The sequence below is a fragment of the Semicossyphus pulcher genome, unplaced genomic scaffold, assembly GCF_022749685.1.
Source record: "Semicossyphus pulcher isolate SPU_LCO1_2020_fin unplaced genomic scaffold, fSemPul1.0.p SCAF_12, whole genome shotgun sequence".
Classification (NCBI taxonomy): Eukaryota; Metazoa; Chordata; class Actinopteri; order Labriformes; family Labridae; genus Semicossyphus; species Semicossyphus pulcher.
In genome coordinates, this window is record NW_027211626.1 from 19,147,121 (window position 1) to 19,171,763 (window position 24,643).

At 39.2% G+C, this 24,643-nt stretch overlaps 4 protein-coding genes across 5 annotated transcripts in view; 2 read left to right on the forward strand and 2 right to left on the reverse strand.

The window, feature by feature from the left end:
- itsn1 (intersectin 1 (SH3 domain protein)) overlaps positions 1-6,392 on the reverse strand; it is a 53,050-nt gene extending 46,658 nt beyond the window's left edge. The window contains exon 1 of the mRNA XM_069659208.1: positions 6,270-6,392. The gene's annotated coding sequence lies outside the window, so the exon portion shown is untranslated. The remainder of the gene's footprint in view (positions 1-6,269) is intronic.
- A 1,045-nt stretch (positions 6,393-7,437) lies between these two features.
- cryzl1 (crystallin, zeta (quinone reductase)-like 1) lies at positions 7,438-13,690 on the forward strand. Of its 2 annotated transcripts, XM_069658738.1 has the most exons (13): positions 7,438-7,668; positions 8,106-8,183; positions 8,444-8,516; positions 8,645-8,689; positions 9,284-9,352; positions 9,826-9,959; positions 10,063-10,174; positions 10,400-10,420; positions 10,861-10,959; positions 11,130-11,245; positions 11,741-11,846; positions 11,928-11,973; positions 13,214-13,690. In XM_069658738.1, the coding sequence occupies exons 1-13, from the start codon at positions 7,603-7,605 to the stop codon at positions 13,308-13,310; spliced, it is 1,062 nt and encodes a 353-aa protein (XP_069514839.1). In that variant the 5' UTR covers positions 7,438-7,602; the 3' UTR covers positions 13,311-13,690. The 2 variants fall into 2 exon arrangements, with proteins under 2 accessions (XP_069514839.1, XP_069514840.1); XM_069658739.1 differs by lacking the exon at positions 10,400-10,420.
- An 879-nt stretch (positions 13,691-14,569) lies between these two features.
- On the reverse strand, positions 14,570-19,843 carry setd4 (SET domain containing 4). The gene is made up of 13 exons (XM_069658297.1): positions 19,760-19,843; positions 18,888-18,977; positions 18,692-18,787; positions 18,396-18,433; positions 18,026-18,114; positions 17,587-17,823; positions 17,258-17,317; positions 16,935-17,064; positions 16,631-16,805; positions 15,724-15,802; positions 15,334-15,414; positions 15,071-15,194; positions 14,570-14,985 (listed from the first exon to the last, which is right to left on the reverse strand). The coding sequence occupies exons 2-13, from the start codon at positions 18,961-18,963 to the stop codon at positions 14,809-14,811; spliced, it is 1,362 nt and encodes a 453-aa protein (XP_069514398.1). The 5' UTR covers positions 18,964-18,977; positions 19,760-19,843; the 3' UTR covers positions 14,570-14,808.
- Positions 19,844-19,921: 78 nt separating this feature from the next.
- On the forward strand, positions 19,922-24,412 carry cbr1 (carbonyl reductase 1). The gene is made up of 7 exons (XM_069658298.1): positions 19,922-20,002; positions 20,850-20,964; positions 21,612-21,781; positions 22,581-22,688; positions 23,072-23,280; positions 23,534-23,587; positions 23,687-24,412. Exons 2-7 carry the CDS (start codon positions 20,852-20,854, stop codon positions 23,858-23,860), a joined length of 828 nt encoding a protein of 275 aa, XP_069514399.1. The 5' UTR covers positions 19,922-20,002; positions 20,850-20,851; the 3' UTR covers positions 23,861-24,412.
- Positions 24,413-24,643: the final 231 nt, after the last annotated feature.

Consider the following 24,643-nt stretch of genomic DNA (forward strand, 5'->3'; position numbering starts at 1 on the left):
TGTTTGTGGGATTAGTTTGTATAATTGGAGCACTGGGAAGTAACTGGAGTGTTGGTCTGCTATCAAGGCTTGTGGCAGATGCCACTTTAAGCCCCTCACACACACAAACACGCCGAGGGCAGCCTCAGAACATGTTACAGATTAGCGTTCAGACTCTCCTCTCCCTTTCTCCCACCCCCTCATTGTCATGATGACCCCCTCCATTACTGCCCTTTACCCTCTCATATGTATTCATTTAGGACAGCTGCACATTGCTTGGTCCATCAAGGTACAGCTTTGTAAATGATAACAATTCTTGTTATGTGAGGTCCGTCTGCAACAGGACCCCCCAAAATGTTTATTCCTTGTATGGAGATTGGCAACACTCATAGGCTTTTGCTTCTGCTTTCATAGAGGAAAATATTTAAGCTTCTTCTGCTATCAGCCACGCCCAATGACCCCCTTACAGGAAGTGAACATGGCATTTAGCATTTAGCAAGTTAGCTACAGGAATAAGAGAAAGGCAACATCAAACATCCAAGTTGATCTAGAAATGCACCCAAACATCAATCCTCAATCGTTTGAAGTAGGGCATGAAATGAGGAGTGAATAAGTCTTAATTAAAAAAACAAGATTACATTTCGCCCCAATTTTATGACCATGTATCCATTTGTTGACTGCTTCCTGTGTTGCTGATTAAACAATGATTATGATGATGTTAAAAACTGCAGTCTCTTCTCATCAGCATTCTCACACTTATACTCCCACACACTCAAAACGCATGCATTAAATTTAACACACCCTCTGCCTCAAAACACACACACACACACACACACACACGTTCACATGCTCCTGCTTTCTCACACACACACACTAAAGAAACACTGGCTCTCTCAACACACCCTCTGACACTGACCCTAAGCTCTGCATCTCTCTCTCTCTCTCGAAACACATTCTTATCACATTGATGTCAAGGGGTGAGGCCTGAGAGCTGACAGGACACCCACCCACCCACCAACCCAGCACAGATACACGGACAGGATTACTGCTGCAGTCTCTCCATCAGCTCCTCCTGTGTTACACCATTCCTCCCATCCCTCTGAACCAGCATGCTCGTCAGCAGCCGTAGCTAGCTAATGCTAGCACTGACCGATAGCAAGACCTTGTCATAACTAAAGCACAGCATTGGTTATAATTTAAGGCTCATACAGTCGCGTTCTTGCCCATACGACGAGGAATATAAATGCACTACTTATGTGACCTCTTGTTTAACCTTGAACATGCAGTATTTGGAGCAGCAAATTTGTCCGTTCATGCTATCCGTAAGACAACAAAAAGACACGACTAGTTCAGTGACCCTGATTCTTGTCGGGGGAATACAGAACTTCTTTTTTAAACAGTCAACACAACGTAAAATAAAACTGATGATAATTAATTTCATGAAATAAGAATACTTCAATACCTTTTCATTGGTACTGAGGTGCACTGTGCTGTTAATTGATTGAGGTAAGTGCAAACACCTGTAAGAACCTGACATTCACTTTATACTTCAGGTCGTGTCTTGTTGACCTTTAATCACATGAAATGCATCTTGAATCTCTCTTTTTCCATTTAATGCCACTGATTTTGCACCTTGTTGTATTTTCCTCTCATTCTGATCATTTTATCCAACATTTTTCTAACTTATTCTTCTGTCTGTGTTTGAACAGTTTTCTTTTTAAACCTCTGAATGGCTTTATCTCACTTGTGTACATATCACAATTTTGTATCTTAATAATCTAGTTTGATTTTATTTTATTGGGGTCCACCTTGAAAAGCTATGTTTTATTGTTCAATAGAATTAACAGTTTATTACCATAGAAAAATTAGCCTACTTTGCTAACACAACATAAAAATTCCTAAAATACATTGAAAATAAAAGACCAAAATGCACAAGTAAGGAAGTACCTCACCAGCAATTTCATAAGCTGACTGCAACAGATAGCTTCAGCTTAAGTTCATTTGTTTTAAGCAGTTAAGCTAAGATAGAGTTTATTGATCCCCCATTGGGGGAAATTCACTTTATAATGCACTTGCATCTCTTCATTCAATTTTAAGTTAAATGAGCTACTGGTTTCATTCAGTAACAATCGGGAACAAAACTCCTTCTTAAGCTAGCTAACTTAGTAGAGTGGCAGAAGACAGTGTTTCAGATACTGCCAAAGATTTGTTCTGGTAAAGCTGCTTTTCCATCACACATTCAATGTACTTCCTTGCTAACCAATGTTTTTAACAATGAATATTATCTATATTTCTAGAATATACAATATAGCAGCCCCACAGAACAAGAGACATCATTAAGCTTCCAGTGATCTTAAATACTAAAAATCAGTCTCAGATCGTTGCCACCAGCATGGACAGCTAAAATATCTGGGGGACTTTGTGTGGATGTCTCTTAATAGAAACAGGGAAGGACATCACTCCAGTGCATGCATCCTTTGCCAAACCACTGAACTTCAGCCTGGAGTCCAAAATTCTCGCAGAACTTCTCACCCGCTGCTTCCTCCCCTCGCCTGATGTAACTCGATCCAATGATCCAGATCTTAGTAACAGTGTTTGTCTCCCTCCTGTCCTCCTTCAACTTGATCTCACTTGCTGTGCTGTCGGAGGTTCTGATGTCACTCTGTGACCTTGAGGTCTTCTCTTCTGGCTTTTCAGGTCTGACCTGGATGACAGTAGAAGTGCCCCCTTTAGAGGTGCTTGGTAGCTCTGTGTCTTTCTAATCTGTATCCGGGGTCATCCTCCGCCTCTTTCTTACTGGAGAGGTTATCTCTGGTTCACTTTTGCTGCCCTTGGAAATTTCACTGTAGAGCCTCTTTCTACAAATCCTCCACTTTTCCCGTGCAGGGGAGCCGATGTCGGGCCTTCTGTTGCGGCTGTGAGACACTTCATCACCTCTTTCTTATTTTCAGAGGCTTGATGTGGACCAATTCACCCTCACTCACCCTCCTCAGACACTGACATTGGCTTTTGTGGACTTTTAACCACTGAGCTAGAACAGGTGGATTAAACCATTTCATCGGAGGCTGACTTGACACACAAAGCGCCTTTTCCGACTAAGTCCTCAACAACGTAGTCCAAAGACGTGGAGGAGAACTGGCTGCCTCTGATGACCTGGAGGTTGGTGTCTGAAGAGACAGTGGAGTAGCTCTTCTCTGCCATTTTGCAATAGAAAACCTGCTGGATGTAACTCACAGCGAAGGTTCAAACTATTTCAGATAATACGGTTAGAGATGCCGCCAAATAATCTTGACCTTGTCTCTGCACACGAAAGTGAACTGTCCTCAGGTTGTCATGGTGACAGAACAAACGAGCAGAGGGAAGTTTTGTTATGATAAAAATGATAAAAGCTTTTTTTTTTTTTTTTAATAAAACGAACAGTTTGTCATCACACCAACTTGTGGTGCAGGAAAGCCAAGTATTTGTACTGCTTGTACAAATGTACAATACATAAGACACTAACAAACACAAGCCTATTCTATGTTTTTTCAGCTGATAATGATGATTTAGATAAAGATCATTTAAGTCAATATATTTGCCAAATTAGTGAACATAAAGTGATTGAGTCTGGTATCACAAACTTTGTCTTGAGTCGACATTGCCAGGAAAAATAATAAATACCACTCAAATTTTAGACATGTATGAACAACTGCTCTGTGATGCTTTGCATTCATGAATAAGTTAGGTTTTCAGGGCTAACAAGAGGACTTTTGGCCCATGAACCAGTGATTCAATCCAATCATAAAGTACTGAACCAACAAAAAGCATGTTATATCAACCTACAAACTGAGAAACAAGTAGGCCTAGGTCCTAAACTTTCAACAAATCTAAAATCAGATTATCTTCACTCAAGGCCTCATAAGGTTTTAAATATCGCTATGTGCAGTCTTAAATTCACAGGTTATATCAGTGTATTTAAAGCGATCAGAGGGTAACTGTGTCTTACCCTATATATAGACTCTCAAATTTTAACACAGTAAGATACAATAAAGAACTAGAAACACCAGGCACCACCTTGGTTGTTTAGATTATAGACCAATTCACTAGAAGTGCTCAATGTTCAAATATCTAAATACAGTTCCAGTTTATCAGTCAGCTTTCATAGACCAACTTTTGCGTATGCACAAAACAGAGGCCTAAGAGTCATAGGCAACTTTCCAGGTAAAATCTGTGATCTATTAAAAACAAACTTTACCAAAAAACATGTGCACCGGTGAGCACACTCCCAACAAATTCATACGAATATTTTCAGGACGGGGAAAATTGACGACGCAGATGATGAGGTGGTGTATTGAAGTCAGATAGTATCATGAGGTGTCTCACACAGTTAATGATCGATTAATGTTATTAACAACATTCATTGTTTACACGCGCCAGTAGTGAGTAAGTATTCTGAGGGTTCCTTTCAACTTAAAAAGATATATCAATCCATCCATTATCTTCTGCTTATCCGGGGCCGGGTCGGGGTGGCAGCAGACTCAGCAAGGTGACCCAGATGTCCCTCTCCCCAGCAACGTAAAAAGATATAAGACAACTTAAATCTCAAATCAAAGTCGGCTTAAAACTACAGTGAAGAACTTCATTTCGAGTTGATCTGCAACCTTGTATATGAACACCTAATGAAGGCAATATTCCCTTAATCAGTCTGTCTAGAAATGTGCAGCCCATCTGGAAACAGGCGGGAATAATCGAGAATAGTTCCTCCTATAAAGCAGACCAGACACAAAATATATCAGTGGTGAAACATCATAATTATCCTACTCTATATCTAAAATAATAGAAATGAACCACACTGATATACCCATTAGGAGCAATTCTGTCTCTCAAGTCAGTATTACAGAAACTCGATTGTTGCTGATCATTATACCTTAATGAAACTAAAACAGACTACAACATTGCTTACTGCATTCTTTGCAAGACAAAAAAAATAAAGACAAATAAAAACAGAAATGAATAGATTAGAACTGCAACTAATATCTTTTTACATTAAGAAAAATTGCCAATCAAATGTCTTGAAAGCACGGGGAAACATTTTCCAAATGTCTTGTTTTGTCTGACCCCCAGTCCCAAAACCAGAGATATTAATTAAAATATATACCAAACACAGAAAAGCAAAACAGTATTCACATTGGATCCATCAGTCATCAAACAGTTGCCATATGTGCTTGAGTAAAAACTGCAACAACTTATCAATTATCAAAATATTTTGTTGACAAACTAACATATTAGTCAATGAATTGTTTTAGCTCTAAAATAATTATCCCTTTGAAGAACCCCGGAAATTTCCCAGACTCGTGCAAAACAGCTGCTGTATTATTTGTGGGTGTGACATCTGGAGGAGGTCCTCAAGGAAATCACTTTAGAACTAATTTCATAAAGTTTGTAAAACAACAGATCAATGTGTCAACTGTTTACACCTTTAACTAACTGTACATGAGTCCCCACCTTTACGAGGACCTGTCAGCATCCACGTTACCATGGGAACTAGCATTATGCAGCCTGGTGAGTCTGGTGATTTAAAACGCTGATGTACATTCTCCAATGCTGAATAACTCAGCCTACTTCTCTGGAAAGCGCGATTACAGCAACAGGAAAGGTCTGTTTGTCAATTCAGCATCACTTCCTGCAATATTTCCATGGACTCGCCGATGTGCATTGCTCAACAACCTCAAGCAGTTTTAAGTTTCGATCTAATACGAGAGCACACAGAGGTTTGTTTTGACTGTACAGGTGGTACAGTGTGCACCTGTGATTGACATCAGGATTATTATTAGCAAACGCTAGCTAACCAAGAAGACCTCCACCCTGATAGTCGCTGTCTGCCCTAGCACTGTCATCACCCTTGTTGATTCATCGTCTTCCTATGTACCGACCTGGATACTGGCTAGGCAAGGTTAAGCACGAGCATCACCAGTCAATGTGAACGTCAGGTCACAGGCTGGCAGGGCAGATGCAGTGATTTAACATTAGCATACTGGCTAACTGATAGTAGCCGCTGGATGCATCTTTCCAGTTTCATGTCGCCCTGGTCTTGTTACACCACCACTGTAAGACACATCCTAGACAGGCCATTATCACACTGAGAGGCTGACATAAGCAAGCTACCGCGGCTCAAAATGACCAACTAGCCGCATTAACGTATATATCAAAGCAGCTAGCAGCTAGCAGGCTAACAGAGAGAAGCTAACGTCAGCTCGTCAGCCCGCTCAGGGACATTCTTTCACACCACACACACTACACTCTGCCCTTACCTCATAGTTCAGTTTCCATCGTGAAATCCTGGATAAAGTAGCTCGTTGTGTCTTTATTTAAAAATAAAATCTAGTATCTACTCTCAAAATGTGCTGTTTTATCACTAAGCCCTTTCCGGCGATTCTCCCGTGGTTCCGAAATCCCGACCGACTGAGGGACAGCTGGAAAATGGGGTAACGCTACTGACATATCGCGAGATGTCACAGTACCTTTAATAACATCGATGCAACCTCGCGAGAATTTACGAGCCGTTCGTTTGCAGGATGACAGGAACGCTGTGAGGTAAAAGGATTAGTTGCGCTCCCGCCGGCTGCTGTTTATTAGAAAAAAAATAAAATGTTTCTTCAATAATACTCAAAATCAGCATGTATGTAAACTATTCTAACATGCATGTCTATCAGAATATTACAACTTTCATCAAGGATGCAGCCACCAGATTAAAGTTATCCGAGGATATTATATAGAAAAAGCGAAATAATATATATGTATTTTACTTTTAAATTAAGAACTGCTACCAAAATTAAGACGGTTGGGATGAAGACAGCAAATTCTATTGGTGCACAAGACAAGACTATAGAGAAATAAATTAAATTACATTTAAAAGAGTAATACAACTATAATATAGTAAACGTTATTGTTTGCCACATAAAAATGACACAGCAGACATATGCATAATAAGATACTGTATATATAACATCCACTTTAAAATCAAAACATCTCTTTTTAAAAAATTATCTTTTAAATGGGTAAGCCAAAAGTTAAAGAAGGAAAGACTTTGCGCAAATATACATTAGTATTATTAAGTAATTCATCTATCGGTGGGGCCTTTCAATATTTAGACAAACAGAGGGAACGTTTTGAATAACACCTTACTTTTAATCTAGACACTGTCAACAGGCACATAACTGAGCTCATGATGGCCAGTTTTTCCAGTGTGAATGAAAGTTATCTTAAATTTTGTTTAATTCCGGAAAAGGGTGTTTATAATTCAAATGTGACCAACCTCAATTTACATTAAAGTTCTACTTCAGATTATTTGATGAGGGGCTGCTTTTTCTGTAATTGTTGAACGGTATTATAATGTGTGGTGATCATAACATCCAGTAGGGGACGGTGTTCTCTATATGTCAAAACAGGAAGTAATTATTGTAAACAACGAAGAAGAAGAGGTCAGCTGACTCAAGCTAGTAGCAGCAACAGAAAAGCTGCAATATCGTTTCTTCTACAGAAGAAATTAAATAAGTAATGTATGGATAGGATAACTGTAAAGCTTAAGTTTAATATTTAGTGATATTTTAGCTGCCTCCTTGTATACATTTAAGGTATAAGAGAATGAAAGGTTTGTACTGCCGAGTTGGTGTCAGTGATGCTGAGCCCAAGTTCGTTATTCAGGAAACGGTGAGTTTGTGGTTTGTGTTTTTATCATTTCATTAAATGTTAAGGTGATTGCGGGCTTACGGGAGTTTGTCATTAGAAGCCACATTATATGGAACCAGATAAGATAAAAGCAAATGTAGAATAATGCTCATGCGTGAATCTCTGGCTCCACCTGCAGACATCATTTTATGGAGCAGAGATCAAATGTGTCCAGAATCTTGACTACTCTTCAAAAAACTAATCAAAGAATTTTTTACAAAGAATTAATACCAGTGTTTTTGTAGTCTTTGTGCATAACAGTGGTAAGGAGTGCTGAATGATTGCTTCTGATCTCAGGCATCAAATGCATCCATATGCCTTTGTCTGTGCAGCTTATGTTAAACTGTCTTTGCCTGATTGCAATGATTTGAAATACTATTTCTTTGTGTGGTATTTGTGTCCTATTCGTTTCTCTCCAGAGTCTTCCAGATTCTTTAGGCAGTGATCAGGTGAGAGTGCAGGTCAAAGCATGTGGACTCAGCCCTCTGGATCTCAAGGTACTTCAATCAAGGTTGTTGTGAAAAGTAACGTGAGCATGACTGTTACCTGATAAGAAAAAGACAGTAGGACAGACACCTTCACTTTCTATTGTTGCTAATATTGAAGACTCACCTTTTAATCAATCAAGTAATGTATAGGGATTCACAGGAGTTGTTAAATCTCTTTTACATGTGCCTTTACATGATGCAGTTTGACATACATCACCTCATTATGTGAATGCAGTAATAATTGATGACTTCTCTCTCTGCTGCTCCAGCTGCTCGGAGACATTGGGATCCTGAGAGATTTAATTCCTGTTGGCAGAGAGGTGGCCGGGGTCGTCCTGCAAGGTTGTAAACACAGTAATCTGTGATGCTACATGATTCTTTAAAAGAAAACACATTTGAATTGGATAATTTCCTACATAGACAACACCAGTCTTACTTATTTATGTGTTTGTTTGTTTTTTTGCCTGCAGTGGGTGAGAAGGTCTCTTTCTTCCAGCCGGAGGATGAGGTTGTAGGTGGGACATTTATATACATCTGATTCATTTCAATTAATGTAATTAATTGTTCCCTGTTATTGTTTCAGACATTTTTGTTATTTTAAGTGTTTCTCATTGAGCATACATGCAAACCATAAGGTCACAGAGCTGGTCCATAAATTATAAAAGAGAAAGAAACAAGACAGAGCACCTACGTCTTAAAAGACTCAATATGCTGAGCTTAGACGGTACTTATTGTATAAGCCCAATGTCCTTAATTCAGACATTTGTCCATATGTATCCTTTTAAATCCAGATTATAAATCCTTTCAAAATGAGTCTTTCCACTCATATAATCTGTCTATGTGACCTTTTATTGCCTCTGCATAATATTGCATTGTGAAAAAGTTTTGATTCTATGATTTCCCCGTCTCATTTCTCAATAGATGCATCAAATTTGACAAAATATGTAACGTTATTAGACCGTATTCTTGTAAAACCAAAAAACTTTTGACATCAATGGAATTTATAGAAGTTTTACCACGTTGCCAGTTGTCTACATTGCCCTTCCTTATAATATATTATGAACTATATATCTAAAGAAGACGTTCGCTCATTAACCTTCTCTTTCCAGGGATTCTGCCTCTGGACTCTCCCTGCTCTGGACTCTGTGATGTCATTGACATCGATGAACATTTATTAGGTAATATGCTGTACACAAACACAGGTCACATCATTTACTTCAAAGGAAAATGTTCATACAGTCAACAGATGTTTCCCAATGATCACTTTTGCACATTTAATCTTGGTTCTTGGACTTCACAATATCTTGCTGTATTGTGTCAGCTGACAGAAAAGCCAGTCCAGTTCACATCTAAAAGATCAAACTGTTCTCCACTCTGCGCTAAAGGACAGCAGGCACAGTAGTTTTCTGAAGTGTTCTGTCAGCCTTTTATCTGCAACTGATACACTTCAAACACTAAAAATACAGTGGTGCTGTTTGAAAGGAGCAGAGCAGTGTAAAAGCACCTGAGGTGTGCAGACCACATCCCTCTTTAACCTAGTTTCTGTCTGACCTCATTTTAAAGCTTGCAAAAGAAAAGAAATAACATGGTCATGTTTGTTTTAAGTTTTAACCAGCTCCCATATACATGTGTTTGTGTTTCTGTTCTGCAGTCCAGAAGCCAGAGAAGCTCAGCTCGGTGTGTGTGGCAGGAGCGCTGCGTGACGGCCTCTGCGCTTACACTGCTCTACACACACATGCTCGCATGGCAGCTGGACACACACTCCTGGTCATGGACGGAGCCAGTGTGTGTAACGACATCAAAGAATAGAATTAAATAACACAGTGTGGTTTTAAACAATCTCAGAAAGATACAAACTGTAACCTTCCTGTCTCCTCTCCCCGCTCAGTCTTTTGGCCTCATGTGCATCCAGTTGGCTTGTTACCACGGAGGGAAGGTGATGACGACATCACACACGCCGCAAACACACACATTCTTGGAGCAGCTTCGACCCAGCGTAGGTATGTATACATTTGAAAAGTGTGCTGTCAACTTTCAAAGCTTTTCTCAATCTTTCAGTGTCTGTAATTTAAAGTTTCAGTCCCAATCTTCATGGAGTGTCTGTCAAATGATTTATTTTCTACAAAGTCTTTAATTATATGCTCTTGCTCCTCTTGTATCTTTTTTTCTTTTTCTACGTTTTTCTTCATCTTCGTGCTCTCTCCTTCCTTTCTTGTTTTCTTCAGGTGTTCAGGACCCTTTAGTCGGTGAGATCTTTTCTTTCCATCTTTCTAACTCACTGCATGCTGGCTTCCTTGCACGTCTTCTCGTTCCTGCAGTAAATAGCTTTCTGATCAATCAATATGAGCTGTATAGTAATTGCTTTGTTTATTATACATCTGATTGTATTGTTTTCATAATTACTTTTTACACATTTAGTCTCATAGTTCACATTACATTCTAAAGACCCTTTCTATATAAATGTTAACTGTAGAAACATCTTGATTAACACCTGCTGCCACCATGTGGATAACATTGAAATGGCAACCACTGCACCTCTAATAAGCTTCAACATTTTGTGAATATTGGAGTAGATTTGTAAACTTGTGTTGAGGCTGGAATTCATTAGCAGATTTTTACATTTATGTGTAGTATTATGAACCTGATTGAGCCATGATATCATGTTGCTGTGTCTTTGTGTTTAAAGCCAAGGTTATCCCATTGTATAAAGACTCATCAGACCTGCTGTCAGTGGTTTTGGAGGAGACAGGAGGACTGGGAGTGGATATAATCATAGACTCTGGAGGTAAATATGTATTTCTGCGTCTGATTCTGTGATTTATTCATACCATTAACGCTAATGACCTTCGATGGTTGTAGAAGTCTGTCAGCGTGCCCTCGGGCTGCTGAATGAAACTTCAACGAGCTCTTTAATTTGTTATCTTAACGTTTTCTTCATTGTATGTTTGTCCGCAGTGCGCCTGCAAGAGGAGGAGTCTTCAGAGGAGATGAAGCTCCTCCCACACAAACATGACATCATCAGCGTGCTGGGAGTGGGGGGGCACTGGGTCACGTCCCACAAAGACCTGCAGGTGAGTCAGTGTCAGAAATGGAAGCTACGTCATATAGTGATTACTTTATCTGCTTGAGCTGATCCTAGCTGACAACCTGCACAGGTCATCAGTCTTTTACAAGGGCTGACACAGCCACAAATAAGCATTCACCCCCACATTACAATACATGTATATGGACATTTTTTGGTTTTGAGTGCCTCCATTAAGACTATTTGGAATATATTATGTCGAAGCTATTAATCGATACATACATGAGTACCTAAAATATCTCAGCACAGCAGGGAAGATGGGAACAAAACCAGGTACACGCTGGATTTTCACTCGTCCATCTTGGAAGCTTGAGCAAGATTCTGAACACATCATTTCATGCTGCCTGAAGGGCTTTTATTGTTGCTGCACGACAAGTGTGCTGCAAAGAGCGGAGGGATAATTTGAATCTTCAAAGTAAAGATAAACCTGCTCAGTCTGCATGTCAGCTTTATCCTCGCCGTGTGTATTTGTATTCTTTCGCAGCTGGATCCTCCAGATTGCAGATTACTGCACTTAAAATCCGCCTCTGTGACTTTCCTCAACCACGAAGTGTGGACGGCTTCATCGGCTCAGCAAGGGCGATACCTCCGTATCCTGTGCTCACAGCTTGTAATCTGAAACGTAATCACACGAACACACAGATTATTTCTTCTTAACAGCCTGTTGTCAGATATTCTGAAGGACATTGTGGAGAAGATGTCAACTGGAGTTCTCAGGTAACTCACGCCACACAACAACCACTCAGTGGGGCTGTAGGGGTCAGTTGGATTAAGTCTACAGTGGGTAGAGTTAAGTAATACAGTTCAGTTTTTCTTGGTAGAAATGCTTCCTTCTGTAAAGGTTAGGCGAAATCAATTTTAGCCATTTAGCCGTCTTAGCTTGAGTAACTGCTATCTGACCCAGCTACGCCGCTCTCGGGCCCAAACAGGTGATCAGCGGCTAACGGTACGCTGCAGGCGTAGTAACAGATGTGTTGTGGTCCACTCAATGTAGTGCCAAATAAAGAGCCGTTCTTACTGAAAAGTAAAGCTCGGAAAGAACTTCAAATATAGCGTACAATTGAAACCACTATTGATTTTTAGGTGGGACGTCCCTAAGTGGATAAATTACGTGTGAAAGTGACCCTATTTGCAGCAGCATATAGTCTAGCTTTCATGCTGACGCACCGGCCGGTTTCTCAATACACAGGTAGAGCTGACCAGCATCTACTGTATGTAGTACACTTAGTATTAATAAGTATCTCATACAACCCCATTTCAAACTTACCAAACTATCCCTTTAATGAAAGCTTTAAATGCATCATTGGTAGGAAACTGTACAATAAAAAAACTGAATTTTGTATCATTTTGTATCTGCAAAGTATTGATTTAAAGATCCACTTCCATGTTCTCTTTTAGTGCCCGGTATAAGGTTAATGCAGCTTTTAAAGAGTGGATTCTTTTAGCCGTTATCATCACAACTAAATTGTTACAAAAAATGCAAAGGCAATTCTCAAATTTACAATACTTTTATACCAACAACGGTCCATGTAAAATGTCACTGTGTTAATTTTACTCGCTGTTCTTATTTACCTTGATTTAAAGGGTCATATTGTATGATTTGATCATGATTATTTTACTCTTTTAAATCAAATCTATCACTAAATTCAAGTATTTTTGGAACCATATTCAATTTCAAGCATATTCCCAACCTTATAAGAGATAACAGTTAAAGTTAATTATTATTATCCCTGACAATAGTGCCCCCTGAACTCTAAACCTGATATTAAGACCAGTTCATTGTGGAGTTTTGGAGGTTTAACACCGTTATGTACATTTGTCACTGCAGACACACCAGCTCTATCCAAACTGCAAGCACACAAATGAATAGAGCCCACTGTTTCAAGACACATTAATTCTTGTATTACCTTTTAAAATGTAATATATTGGTCTGTTTGGTTTCAATCTGTCCCTCCAGACCTCAGCCTGAGGAGGCGGTTCCTCTCTATGAAGCTACAGTTGCCATGGAGACTGTCCAGCGTCAGCAGAAGAAAAAGGCGATCGTTCAACTCTGAACAAAAAACTGAGACATTAAAAGACAAAATAGCAAGTGAACATTTACAAACAGTGAATGCGTCTTCTTGTTTAATGCTTAAAGGGACCTGAAAACTATCACAGCACGCCTCGTGAAGCTGAGGCAGCAAACACCATGAACCTACAGCCTCTGTGGGCTAACACTGAGATAAACACATTCATATTAACACCTATGGTTTAATTTCAGAATGTGTTACAACTTTTTTTATTTCTATTAAGGAAAAATAAACCACCACTCTTCTTGCAAAAAAGTGAAAAGGATTTATTTGGATGGCTACTTTATTGTGAAATAGTAAAAGCATGAACAGTGCTTGTTAAAAACAGGCTGAGTAACAACCTTTAACTTGAACAAGGAGTCCTTTTTTTTGTGTTTTTTTTTATGTGGCTATCGTGCTACACATCTACATTCCAATGAAGCTGGCCTGATCCCTTCTTTTATTCAATGTGTTTTTTCCCCCAGAATCCATAAAGTTTTATTTGACTCAATAAAGACACATTTCTATGAAGGCAATTCTGGTGATTTCTTCAGGAATTGTTTCTGGTGTAAAATCTTATATTGTTTTTTTTACACTTAGTCTTCCACATTACAATGTAAACAGGAAGTGAAAATTATGTGGCTGTCATCTTGTCTAATGTTGTGGTGTTTGTCTTCTGAATGGAGAGGATCAGAAACTTTGACCGTTTTTATTTTGGTTTGAACAACTGAAACTTTTAAATACGACTCTGAACATGAGAGGCCACACATAGTGAGGTGTGTTTTACAAGTTTACAACAGTAATAAACTATACATGTCTTTTAATACAAATTGTACCCAGACAAGTGTGCTGTTAAAGAGTCTACTAACAGAAATAAAAGTTTATTTAAAAGAAGATAATTATACTGAATTAAATAAAATATGGGCTGCCTAGTGGTGCAGTGGTTGATATTGTCACCTAGCAGCTAGACGGTTCCTGGTTTGAATCCAGGTTCGGATATAGGGGGTCTTTATTCCTCCCACAGTCCAAAGACATGCTTGTCAGGTTAATCAGTCACTCTAAAATTGCCCAGAGGTGTGACTGTGCGTGTGAAAGGTTGCCTGGTCCAGGGTGTACTCCGCCTCTCGCCCAATGACAGCTGAGATTGGCTCTAGCCCCCCTACGACCCTAAACAGGATAAGATGAATCTGAAGATGGATGACAATTCTCTGTCCTTACTGACAAGTCTAAATAGTAGTAGGCAGTGTCTTTGACCCTTACTTTGCTCAACTGACGGTGCTGATGTCGGCCATTATAACAGTGCAGATGCTCATTCAGCATACCTGGACTCAAACCTGTGACCCTGTGCTTACAGGATGTAAGACAACCCTGCTGCCTTCATCAGCCATTGTCGCTCAAACTGGTCAACAAGCAGAAGTGAAACATGGAGACTGTCCAGTGTCACCAGTTCAGCCAATAACCTTGCTTCTTCTTCCAACTGGCAGGCCAGTTCACCAGTCAGACATCAGCTCGCAGCGTCAACATCAGATTGGCTCGGCAACAGTTCGTCTGGTTGTATCTGCATTCCTCCTAGTGCCTCAAGACAACTTCCCAGGATGCATCTCTCCTCCTGTCGCAGAGAGTGGACCACATCCATCTGCTCCCTGACTGACTGGTCACACTGCTGGAGGACGTGGGACATCTGAACACACATGGGGCCAATTAAAAAAGTCAGGTCATGTGTTACATTGCTGGAAGAGTGAGTGAGTGTTTGCACTTACACACACCTTATCCAGAGCTCTGTGTGTGTCTTGTAGCAGACGCTGACAGAGAGTCATAGCAGTCCGGATGCTCCACTCCTCTCTCTCTTCACACACCGCCTGGCCGAGCAACACTGCCCTCCATTGGGGACTATGAAAACAAACACACATTTAATCAATCATTTAAATCCATATACACTGTGAACACCGGACACAAAGGGAGATTTTTCAACAGAATAAAGCTTCCTGTATACACACATGAACACATAAAGACATGTGCATGGTCTTACTACAGTGTTTGAGGCAGAGACAAGAGTCTGAGAGCTGTCATCAGCCTCCAACTGGGACCTTCATTGGAAACAGTGAGATTTCTGCAAGGGAGAAAAGGGAATAGGCAAAAAGCTGAAGAAGTGGTTATTATTATTTTAATTTGTATTAGTCCCTGTATGCAATAAAATGAAGTTTCTCTATGTTTAAATTAATCAATCTGTGCGTAAAACCAACACAGGAGGAAACTGCTAAGAATCTGGTCAAGACAGAACAAGTTCCACAAATAACACCGCTCATGGTTCAACTATAACACTATAATAATAATATTATCTAGTACAGCTATGACCAGCATTTACAGACAAACCATATAATACAAAAAAGGAACGACAGTGAACAAATGGAAGTCTTACTGAAGGAAGTTGTTTTCCCTAAGAAACTTGATCTTCTGATCCAAACTCCTGTCGCCTTTTAAGACATCACAGAGAAGATCTGAGGGACCAGAAACACAGAAGTACAAACTTACAAAGCTGCACAATAAAAGGTTACACTATCAATTGAAAGGTATGTTTTTTTGCATTAGGAAATAAGGGATGCATTTTTTAAAATAATACTTTTGTTGTAACATTTTTCTGGTTCACTCAAACAAATTAAATGTATACATGTACCATTTTCAATTTCATTAGGTTTTCATAAAATACTAGACCAAGATTGTTCAATTTTAATGTCATTAAAGCTCCTGTGAGGAGTTTTTCGCTGGTTATGAAACAGACTGAAATTAATTCGGATTACTCTATATGACCTACAAAAGAAAACCAGACCATCAGAGACAACATTGATTGTTTCTATATAGTTATTGCCTGAAGCTGCTGGCGGGGGTAGGTGTCAAGCGAAGTGATTAACTGCATGCTGCCTTTGTTTACATTTTGCAGGGCAAAAATTTAAAGTGATTAAAACATATGACTGATAAAGGAATTATCAGAATTCATTTTTTTTGTTAAAAACCACCACATAAGCATGTACAGGACAAAATCAGCAAAGAGCTAAGAGGTACGGCTTTGTCCACAGGGGGCGCTAAAATAGCACAAACAGAATGTTCCTCACAGGAGCTTTAACTGTTCATACAGCCTAAGCAGTTCAAGAAAAACTACAACTGTAATAAGTGTTTGACAAATATTATTATTTTCTTACTTTGCATTATACTTTCCATTGTTTGTAAATATTACTTATTTCTGCCTGTCTTGTCCTGCCTGTTTTTTGTATGTTAATTTCTCTATTGACATGTTTGAAATAAATTTCCTATTTCCTGCAGTAGCTCACCTGTATCCACATAGACCACGCTGTGTGGGTTTCCTGAGGCGGCAAATCCGTACTCCAGCATCAGGCGCTGATTATCATGGGAACCATAGTTTATAAAAGCCTGCTGGTAGCGCAGTGTTCCAGAAATGCTCCTGATTTCATAACATCTTGTCACCTCATTGAAACTCGCTTTCACCTGTGGACATAAACATATTTTTAAAGAGAGAGTCAAAAATTCTGTTAAATAGTATAAGTTTCAATGTCTATTTATTTTGTCTATTCAGTGTTTTCACATTTAGTTAAATATTGATGTGTCAAAGCCTACCTGTACGTCGGGGCGGTGGTTCAGCAGGTCCAGAAAAGGAGCTAAAGCATAAACATCCTGTCCAGACAGGAAGTTGTTGGATGGGTGGGACATGAAGACGGAGCGTGTGTTGACACTACACCATGCCCACCTGAAGGAAGGGAGAATAACAGCTGAACAACCTGGCTGACAAATAGTCCAACAAAAGATTTTTATTATAAATTCTTACTTCTTTATCTTATTTCATTCATTTTTTCTAAATGAAAAATATTTGCACAGCTGCCAAAATGATGGAAAAGGTGATGTAAACCGTAGTGCGTGAATGTTTTTGCATGTATATGTACCTCAATGCTTCATATGTCAGCACCTCCTCAACAGGGCGACTCAGGATTGGCTGCAGGGATCTGAATGAAAAATAAAGACCTTAAATCTTGCATGTTATGCACATTTTAAAAAGGGAAGACTGATGGGGTGACTTTTGAAGAATAATATGTTTATTGAGGTGAATTTCAATCACCAGGTTTGGGAATGAGGAACAAAAAAGAATGTCATCTTATTGCAAAACCTCTGTGTGTCACCAAATCTGCAAATCTACCCATAGTGAAACTCGTCCGAACACATCCTCACATCTGACCTGAAAAACTCGTTTCACAGTCCTGTGTGCAGGACTCACCTGAAAAAGTCTTGATTAACGGAGTGGATCTCTCGCACTGCCTCCCTCTGCTCCAAAGCCCGTCTCCGGACGCTGGTTGGCAGAACAGCCATGACATCATCTGTGTAATAGGCGGGGCAGGTGTAAGCTGTGGGGAGCACGTCGATGTAGGGGAACCAATCTGAGGCCTTCCCTCGATGCTGCTCACAGACCAGGAAGACACAGAGAGCCAACAGCGGAGAGAGGCGGGGCTTCCAACTGAGACGGCAAAAATTATGACATCTGGGTAAGTGCTAGTCTGCTCTTTAGATCCTCGGCCCTTGCTTTAAGCTTTAAAGGATTATAAGCTTTTGCAGGGCTGTTGTAGTGCCTTTTTATGGCCATGGAAAATCTGACATGTTAATTTCTGATATTTTGAAGTGTCTCATTGGGAAGTGATTGTATGTGTGTTTGTGTTTACTTTTTGATATACTGTCCAAGGTAGCTATCCAGGACAGTTGAGGTTGTGAGGAGACACGACTCTGGCAGAGAAATGATCAGCTGACCAGGCTGACAGGGCAACAGAGACAATGAGAATGATTTTAACACCATTTGAAATTTGGATTGAAAGACATGAATAGTTCAAAGTTCTGAGTAAATTATTTTGCCATAAGCCTTAAAGATATCATGGTGTTAATAACAGATGCATTTACACGTATTTACAAATCTTAGCAAAGCCGTTTGTTGACTTTGTTTTCTGACAGAAATTGGATTGACTAGCTTTAGAAACTGTATGCATAACTTTATTAGCTTATTCAACAATATACACTAATACGTGTTTGCAGAATTACCTTAATAGTCTTGAGAGCTTGCAGTCCTCTGCCTGTGTCTGGATTATGAGTGGACACATGCACACACAAACAAACTTTAAAGTCTGCACCTCAGTTGTAAAGAAACTAAATGTGTAAACATCAGAACTGAAAAAAACAACAGTCTACACGAAGATCTCAAGAAGACTTAGATTGCGGGGAAATGCTACTCACGTGCTTTGAAGCTGATCTAACATTGACACACTGTTTGTGTGAAGGCAAAGAAAAACCTAAGCCAGTATTTCATAAGGTTTAAGATTGAGTAGGTAGTGTCATACCAGTGAAGAGCGCTGGCTGCAGCAGCGTTGATGTGAATCCCTGTTTGTGAAGGAACTTCATGAGCCTCACATACTGCGGCTGGTGACACAGAGAGACTGAAGAGAGAAAGAGAGAAACAGACGGTGATGTGAGATGCCAGAAGAGAGGCCTGTCTTTGATCAAACAGCGACAAAAAAACTGTAAATTAATTTATACCTGTCTGGACAATGCTTTGTTGTTTCTGCCTCCTCTTCCTCAAAGCTCGCCCAGCTCGATGGCTGCGACCCCTCATGAAACCTCCTTGACCTATAACAGATTGTGGTAAACACACACATTAACACAGTTTAACACAGCCAAAAGACAACCTAAGGGATGCCTAAACACGTGATCTACAGCTGGCAAAGTAACCACTCTAAACAACATCTGGTCCCTTTCTGAGGTTGTACATTGACATAAATTAAATCCCAAACTTGCTTCCCAAACACAATAACTATAAATATCACCAGAGAAAAGTAACTTAGAGAGATCCTACCTAAACTAACACTTATCTGCTTACAATTCATAAGAATTGCTTTTGCACATATATAGAAACATCGCTCAATCTAAGGCAATATAACTGAAAAAGCACTAAAACTGGAGACATAAATGTCCAATAAAGTTGAAATTACATTTCTCTTTAAATGTTTCTATAAACCATAACATTACAACCTTCGGCAAGGAAGGATTTGTTTCATTGCTTATTGCATTACACTGCATTTAGTATTATATAGCTGAAATTGTAGTTTCCTCAAGATCAATCGTACTGTTTTTAGTTTACTTCTGCTGACCAATAAAAAAAAATGCCAGTTCAAACATATAACCAAATCTTAAATTTCAAAGTTATTTACTTAAGCATGTAGGTAATTTATAGTAGTTAATAAGAGTGTAACAAACATACCCTGTCTGCCCTGTATACAGTATTTAACACTAAAGCATACCCATCATACACCGTGCATCACAGAGAACGCCAATATTAAGATACCAATTAAGCTAAATTACGGTTACATACATACATAAATATATAGACTGTAATACACCAAATATTATACCTGGACATTAATCTCATCTGAATCAAATCTTGATCCTATGCGCGGATCCCTGTCCAGTTCTCAAAGTGGGTTTGAGACTCAAACCCACGTGGTCTCCTTGTTTTTCCGGGTATGCGCATTGACGCTGCGCCGCAAACCTCAATCTTCTGTCCCCTATTTCCTCCCATTTTCCTTGGCAACGACTCACTCCTCTCTGCAGCTCCACCACGGCAGGTTCACTCAACGCGAAAAGAGCAGTTTGAAGTAAGAAGCTTGTATCACCTTTCAGTGAGATAGTTAGCAGCTTACTAACATAACATTGTGTATTTCTTCATTTGTTTAACAATGGGCTCGGTCAACTCACTGAGTTATTCACAAAATAGCCAGTTAGGGTTATGTAACGCAAAAACAATGATATGAAACCAGGCGAAAGGTCTTTGTCATTTCTAAAATGCATCATGAAGTAGAAACTAAAACTTACGATCTAATGTTTTGAATTGCGTGTTACATGAGGTAGTTTTAACCCCCTAGTTGCAATATTCTCAGCGCATACATTCTTGTAGCAGTTTATATCGAACAGTTATCAAGTTTGCATCTGGGCTAAAGGTAAGGTTAACGGTTATTCACGTGCTAGTAGTATGACTGTGCACATTTATGCTTTTGGGCATTTTATTTTAATTATTAAGTTAAAACTGTGCATACATGTAATAATTTAACACTTTAAAGTTTGTTCTTTACTGTATCATAAGACAATCGGGATTATGCTACTACTTTTAATGAAATCAAAGTTTTTTTTTAAAAGTTTCTGTTTTTATGAGAAATCCTCGTTTGGATTATTTATTCTAGTTAAGAATTTAATGGATTTATGAACAAGTTATTGGACAACCTCACAGTTCTCCCTCAGAAATTGGCACCATGACTCAGCAAATCTAATCTGTTTTTTTTGGGACTTGATGGCCCGATTCTTTCTTCAGTTTATAATTAAAGTCCCTCGCTTCTCAGGACTGACAGCCGTGTGTGTGTTTTCATATTTAAAGTGTCTTTAGGACTTAAAGAGTCCATTTTTTGTACTGTTTATGATTATTTAATTTGTCTCTCTCTGGTTGGACAGACATGTCTACCAAGGTAGCCGTGGTAACGGGCAGTAACAAGGGCATCGGTCTGGCCATCGTCCAGGCACTCTGCAAGCAGTTCCAAGGAGAGGTTTACCTCACCGCCAGAGATGTGTAGGTACCTCACCTGGAAACACCTGGACCAGGCTGATTCATTAAGTCTCGACATGTTGCATGATCATTTCACAGTTGGACCATAATGTCACTGACAAGGATCTCATCGCTGTCTCATGTCGCTGAATATATTTGACTTCAGCTTTTGATTAAATCCCTTTTCTCAAACACTTTTTAAGGATTTTTCAAGATTCCAAGCAAGGTATTATTAATGCAACATTTCTTCCTGAAATGATTATGCAAGACAAACAAACGTGAACAAAAAGTGGGCAGTGTGCACACATGCCAAACATCGAAAATTATCTTGTCATGTGATCTTTTAACATGTGATGTGATCTCCTGCCATTGTGTACTGAGAACACACCCAATGTTTACAAAGAATAATCTCATGTGTAATCATTATAGCAGTTTTTACGTTGTCAGAGTATTTTTGAACTGCCACGATTCGTCTATAATCAATTATTTGATCAAAAGAAATTTATTCAACAATAATTTTATTATCAAGTTAATTTGGGTTGATAAAGAAGCAATAACTGAAGATTTATAAATCAAAGAAACACTCTCAGGGCCATAAGTTCAACATATGAGTTTCTTATGGGAACAAAGACAAATTGAGAATAAAGTTGAACTTTTCACTGTTCCTGCAGCGGCCGTGGTCAGGCAGCGGTGGAGTCTCTGGCCTCAGAGGGAATGAAGGCCAACTTTCACCAGCTGGACATCAACGACCTGAACAGCATCAAGACCGCTGCTACCTACTTTACAGAGAAGTATGGAGGAGTGGACATCCTCGTCAATAATGCAGGGATAGCTTTCAAAGGTATGTATACAGTTGTCTATCTATATGTTATATTACACTGAATCCATACACGCAACAATAATGTTAGAATAACTACTATGACTACTACGCCACGAGAAGCAGCATTCTTATGCCTTGTAGTATTGTCATTCAAATCCTACATGAGTATAATGGGACTCATGATAATATTATTATTAATAGTCAGAGAATTTTTAGTAAGATAAGGTTGCACAATTTTGGCTATCAAAATAAATATTTTTGGTTAAAAATAAAGATAATTTATTTTCATCACATTTTTTAAATTCAATTATTCCATCATATTTACCATACATATATATATTTACCCTAGTTATCTGGTAGAGATGTGACCATACTTCCACAGTGTCCTCACAAGTTATGGATGGCAATGTACACATATGTAAATAAAAATGTCTAATAACAATAATATCAAGGCCACCAAAGCATTAAAGCTTTAATTAGTGACCTGAGCAGTGGAAAGGCTCTCAGCTGCCGAGGTTGTTTTGGAAAAGGGTAAAAAAAAATATGTCTGCTTTAACACTTAAAAAGAAGCCCTTGACTTGCATTTACAGACACACTCAAAAATTTAAATCATCAATGGTACACCAAAAAAGTGCAGTTAATTATATTACGTGTCATGTTCTTAATCCACAGTGCAATAATTGTAGTCTTTTCTTTTATCCCTAATTGACTGACCTGCTCACTGGGACAAGAAATGTAATAAAATGACAGTATTGAGAGTTAAATATAGCATGACCAATGTTATCTCGCTCTCTCTCTGTCTCTTTCATTCTCTCTACAGTGGCAGACACGGCTCCATTTGGAGAACAGGCCGAGGTGACTCTGAAGACAAACTACTTTGCCACCAAAGACATGTTGACTCACTTCCTGCCGCTCATCAAAGCTGGAGGTAAAGACGCAGATCTAGATTGAATATCTTAATGAACAGCTCAACACACAACCTAATTTACAGTTTTTAAGAAGTTGGCAGACTTCACCAGTGTTTGTTCCACTCAGCGTTCCAAATTCAGTTTTTTGGGTTTGATTCAGAAAAAGTTTCAGATTCTGTTTTTTTGAGTAGTTGATTCATTTTAATTGGTGACGGTTCATATGCCATGTTTTAAAATTTTTTGATCTTACGAAAGTTGGCACAAAATATATCACATTTTCATGATATGTTGTTGGATACAGACCAACCTCACAACCAACTTGCGTTTAGTCCTTGTGAGAGAGACACACACAAAGAGTTAGCAGTGACCAGCTTCAAACATCCTGTGTATGTTTGTGTTTAAGGTCGTGTGGTGAACGTATCCAGCTTCGTCAGCGTCCGCGCTTTGAACCAGTGCAGCCCGGCTTTGCAGGCGCGTTTCCGGAGCAAGGACATCACTGAGGAGGAGCTGTCAGGACTGATGCAGCGATTCATCGACGGGGCACAGAATGGCGGGCACAAGAAGGACGGCTGGCCTGACACGGCGTACGGAATCTCAAAAACTGGACTGACGGTATTACCCATTAGTCCGTCTCTCACACTTTAAATCAGTGAAGATCAAGAACAAGTGCGCAGTACTGAGTAGTTACATTTATTACTTAAAATGTAAAAAACAAAGCAGAGGAAATCTGGTGAGATCTAGTTGTCGTCGTCTATCAAAATTAGTGAACTAAATGTTTGAACAACTCTGATTCCAATGCTTCTCTAATATTTCCCTCTATGATGACATTGATTATACATATGCACGTCTGTGTTTTTGTCTTCAGACCCTGTCAATGATCTTGGCTCGTAAACTGTCCAAGGAAAGACCAAATGACGGGGTAATTACTAAAAAATATTTATATAACAACTGTTCAGGGTTTTTTTTCCAGTGAAAGCATCTCTACTTACATATTTTTGCTGCATCCTTATTTTTACAGATCTTGCTGAACGCCTGCTGTCCAGGCTGGGTACGCACAGACATGGCAGGTCCAAAAGCCCCCAAGTCACCAGAGGAGGGCGCCGTCACTCCGGTCTATCTGGCGCTGCTGCCTACCGGAGCCACAGAGCCTCACGGAAAGTTTGTGTCTGATAAAGAAGTGCAAACGTGGTGAAAGAGTTAATGTGACTATGAGTTTCTCCAAGTCAGCACTAAAACACCAAAATGTTACATAAAAATTTTTTTTTTTTCTTAAGAAGAAACATTAAACAAAAAGAAGCATCACACAATCTGGAAAGACTATTACAACATTTAAAATCTCAAAGATATCAACACACATAAACTACATTATCCGACACAATGACTTGTACTCGAGGTAAAGCTGCGCTTTGTTTTTGCATTCATTGTAAAACAGTTAAACCAAATTATAATGGATGTAATATCATCATTACTTATGATTCTAGGGATTACTAATATGTGTGTGTGTGTCTGCTGAGCAACATGAATTTGCAGAACTCTACATTAAAACTGGCTTATTGCTTATTTTTATATAACTCCATTCTCAATATGCCTTCAGTAGTGTGAACTTTTTTATATGAAAAAGGAAAACTTGCCTTAACTGATTGAAACTTAATGATGTGAAATCATGGAAAATAAAAATGCTTTAATTTCTCTATCATGCGACTTTGCTTTCATGTCAAAAGATAAATAAAGTTCATAATCAAAATGGCGTAATGTTTATTTAGGACAGTATGAAGACCTTTGCAGTCCCCTAAATCTTTAAGGGCTAGTTCGTCGATTTCAGCCTCAGTCCTATCATGCTATTATGGGGAGCTAATGTCATTATGGAAGAGAAAAATGCAATTTCGCTCTGTGCCTTTGGAGGACGCTATCCGCTTCTCCAGTGAGCCCTGGAAAGCCAGGGAGCTTGCTCAACTACACTTCCTCAATCTAGGAT

Coding starts and splice junctions, on each gene's coding strand:
- setd4 (XM_069658297.1), bottom strand. CDS start 18,963: ATGAGGGGTCGCAGCCATCGAGCTGGGCGAGCTTTGAGGAAGAGGAGG. Junction 17,824..18,025: donor CTTGGACAGTATATCAAAAA/GTAAACACAAAC, acceptor TTGCCGTCTCAG/TTGGAAGCCCCGCCTCTCTC. Junction 16,806..16,934: donor ACCACCGCCCCGACGTACAG/GTAGGCTTTGAC, acceptor TTATGTCCACAG/GTGAAAGCGAGTTTCAATGA.
- cryzl1 (XM_069658738.1), top strand. CDS start 7,603: ATGAAAGGTTTGTACTGCCGAGTTGGTGTCAGTGATGCTGAGCCCAAG. Junction 8,184..8,443: donor TCAGCCCTCTGGATCTCAAG/GTACTTCAATCA, acceptor CTGCTGCTCCAG/CTGCTCGGAGACATTGGGAT. Junction 11,246..11,740: donor CGTCCCACAAAGACCTGCAG/GTGAGTCAGTGT, acceptor ATTCTTTCGCAG/CTGGATCCTCCAGATTGCAG.
- cbr1 (XM_069658298.1), top strand. CDS start 20,852: ATGTCTACCAAGGTAGCCGTGGTAACGGGCAGTAACAAGGGCATCGGT. Junction 21,782..22,580: donor TGCAGGGATAGCTTTCAAAG/GTATGTATACAG, acceptor TTCTCTCTACAG/TGGCAGACACGGCTCCATTT. Junction 23,588..23,686: donor AGGAAAGACCAAATGACGGG/GTAATTACTAAA, acceptor TTATTTTTACAG/ATCTTGCTGAACGCCTGCTG.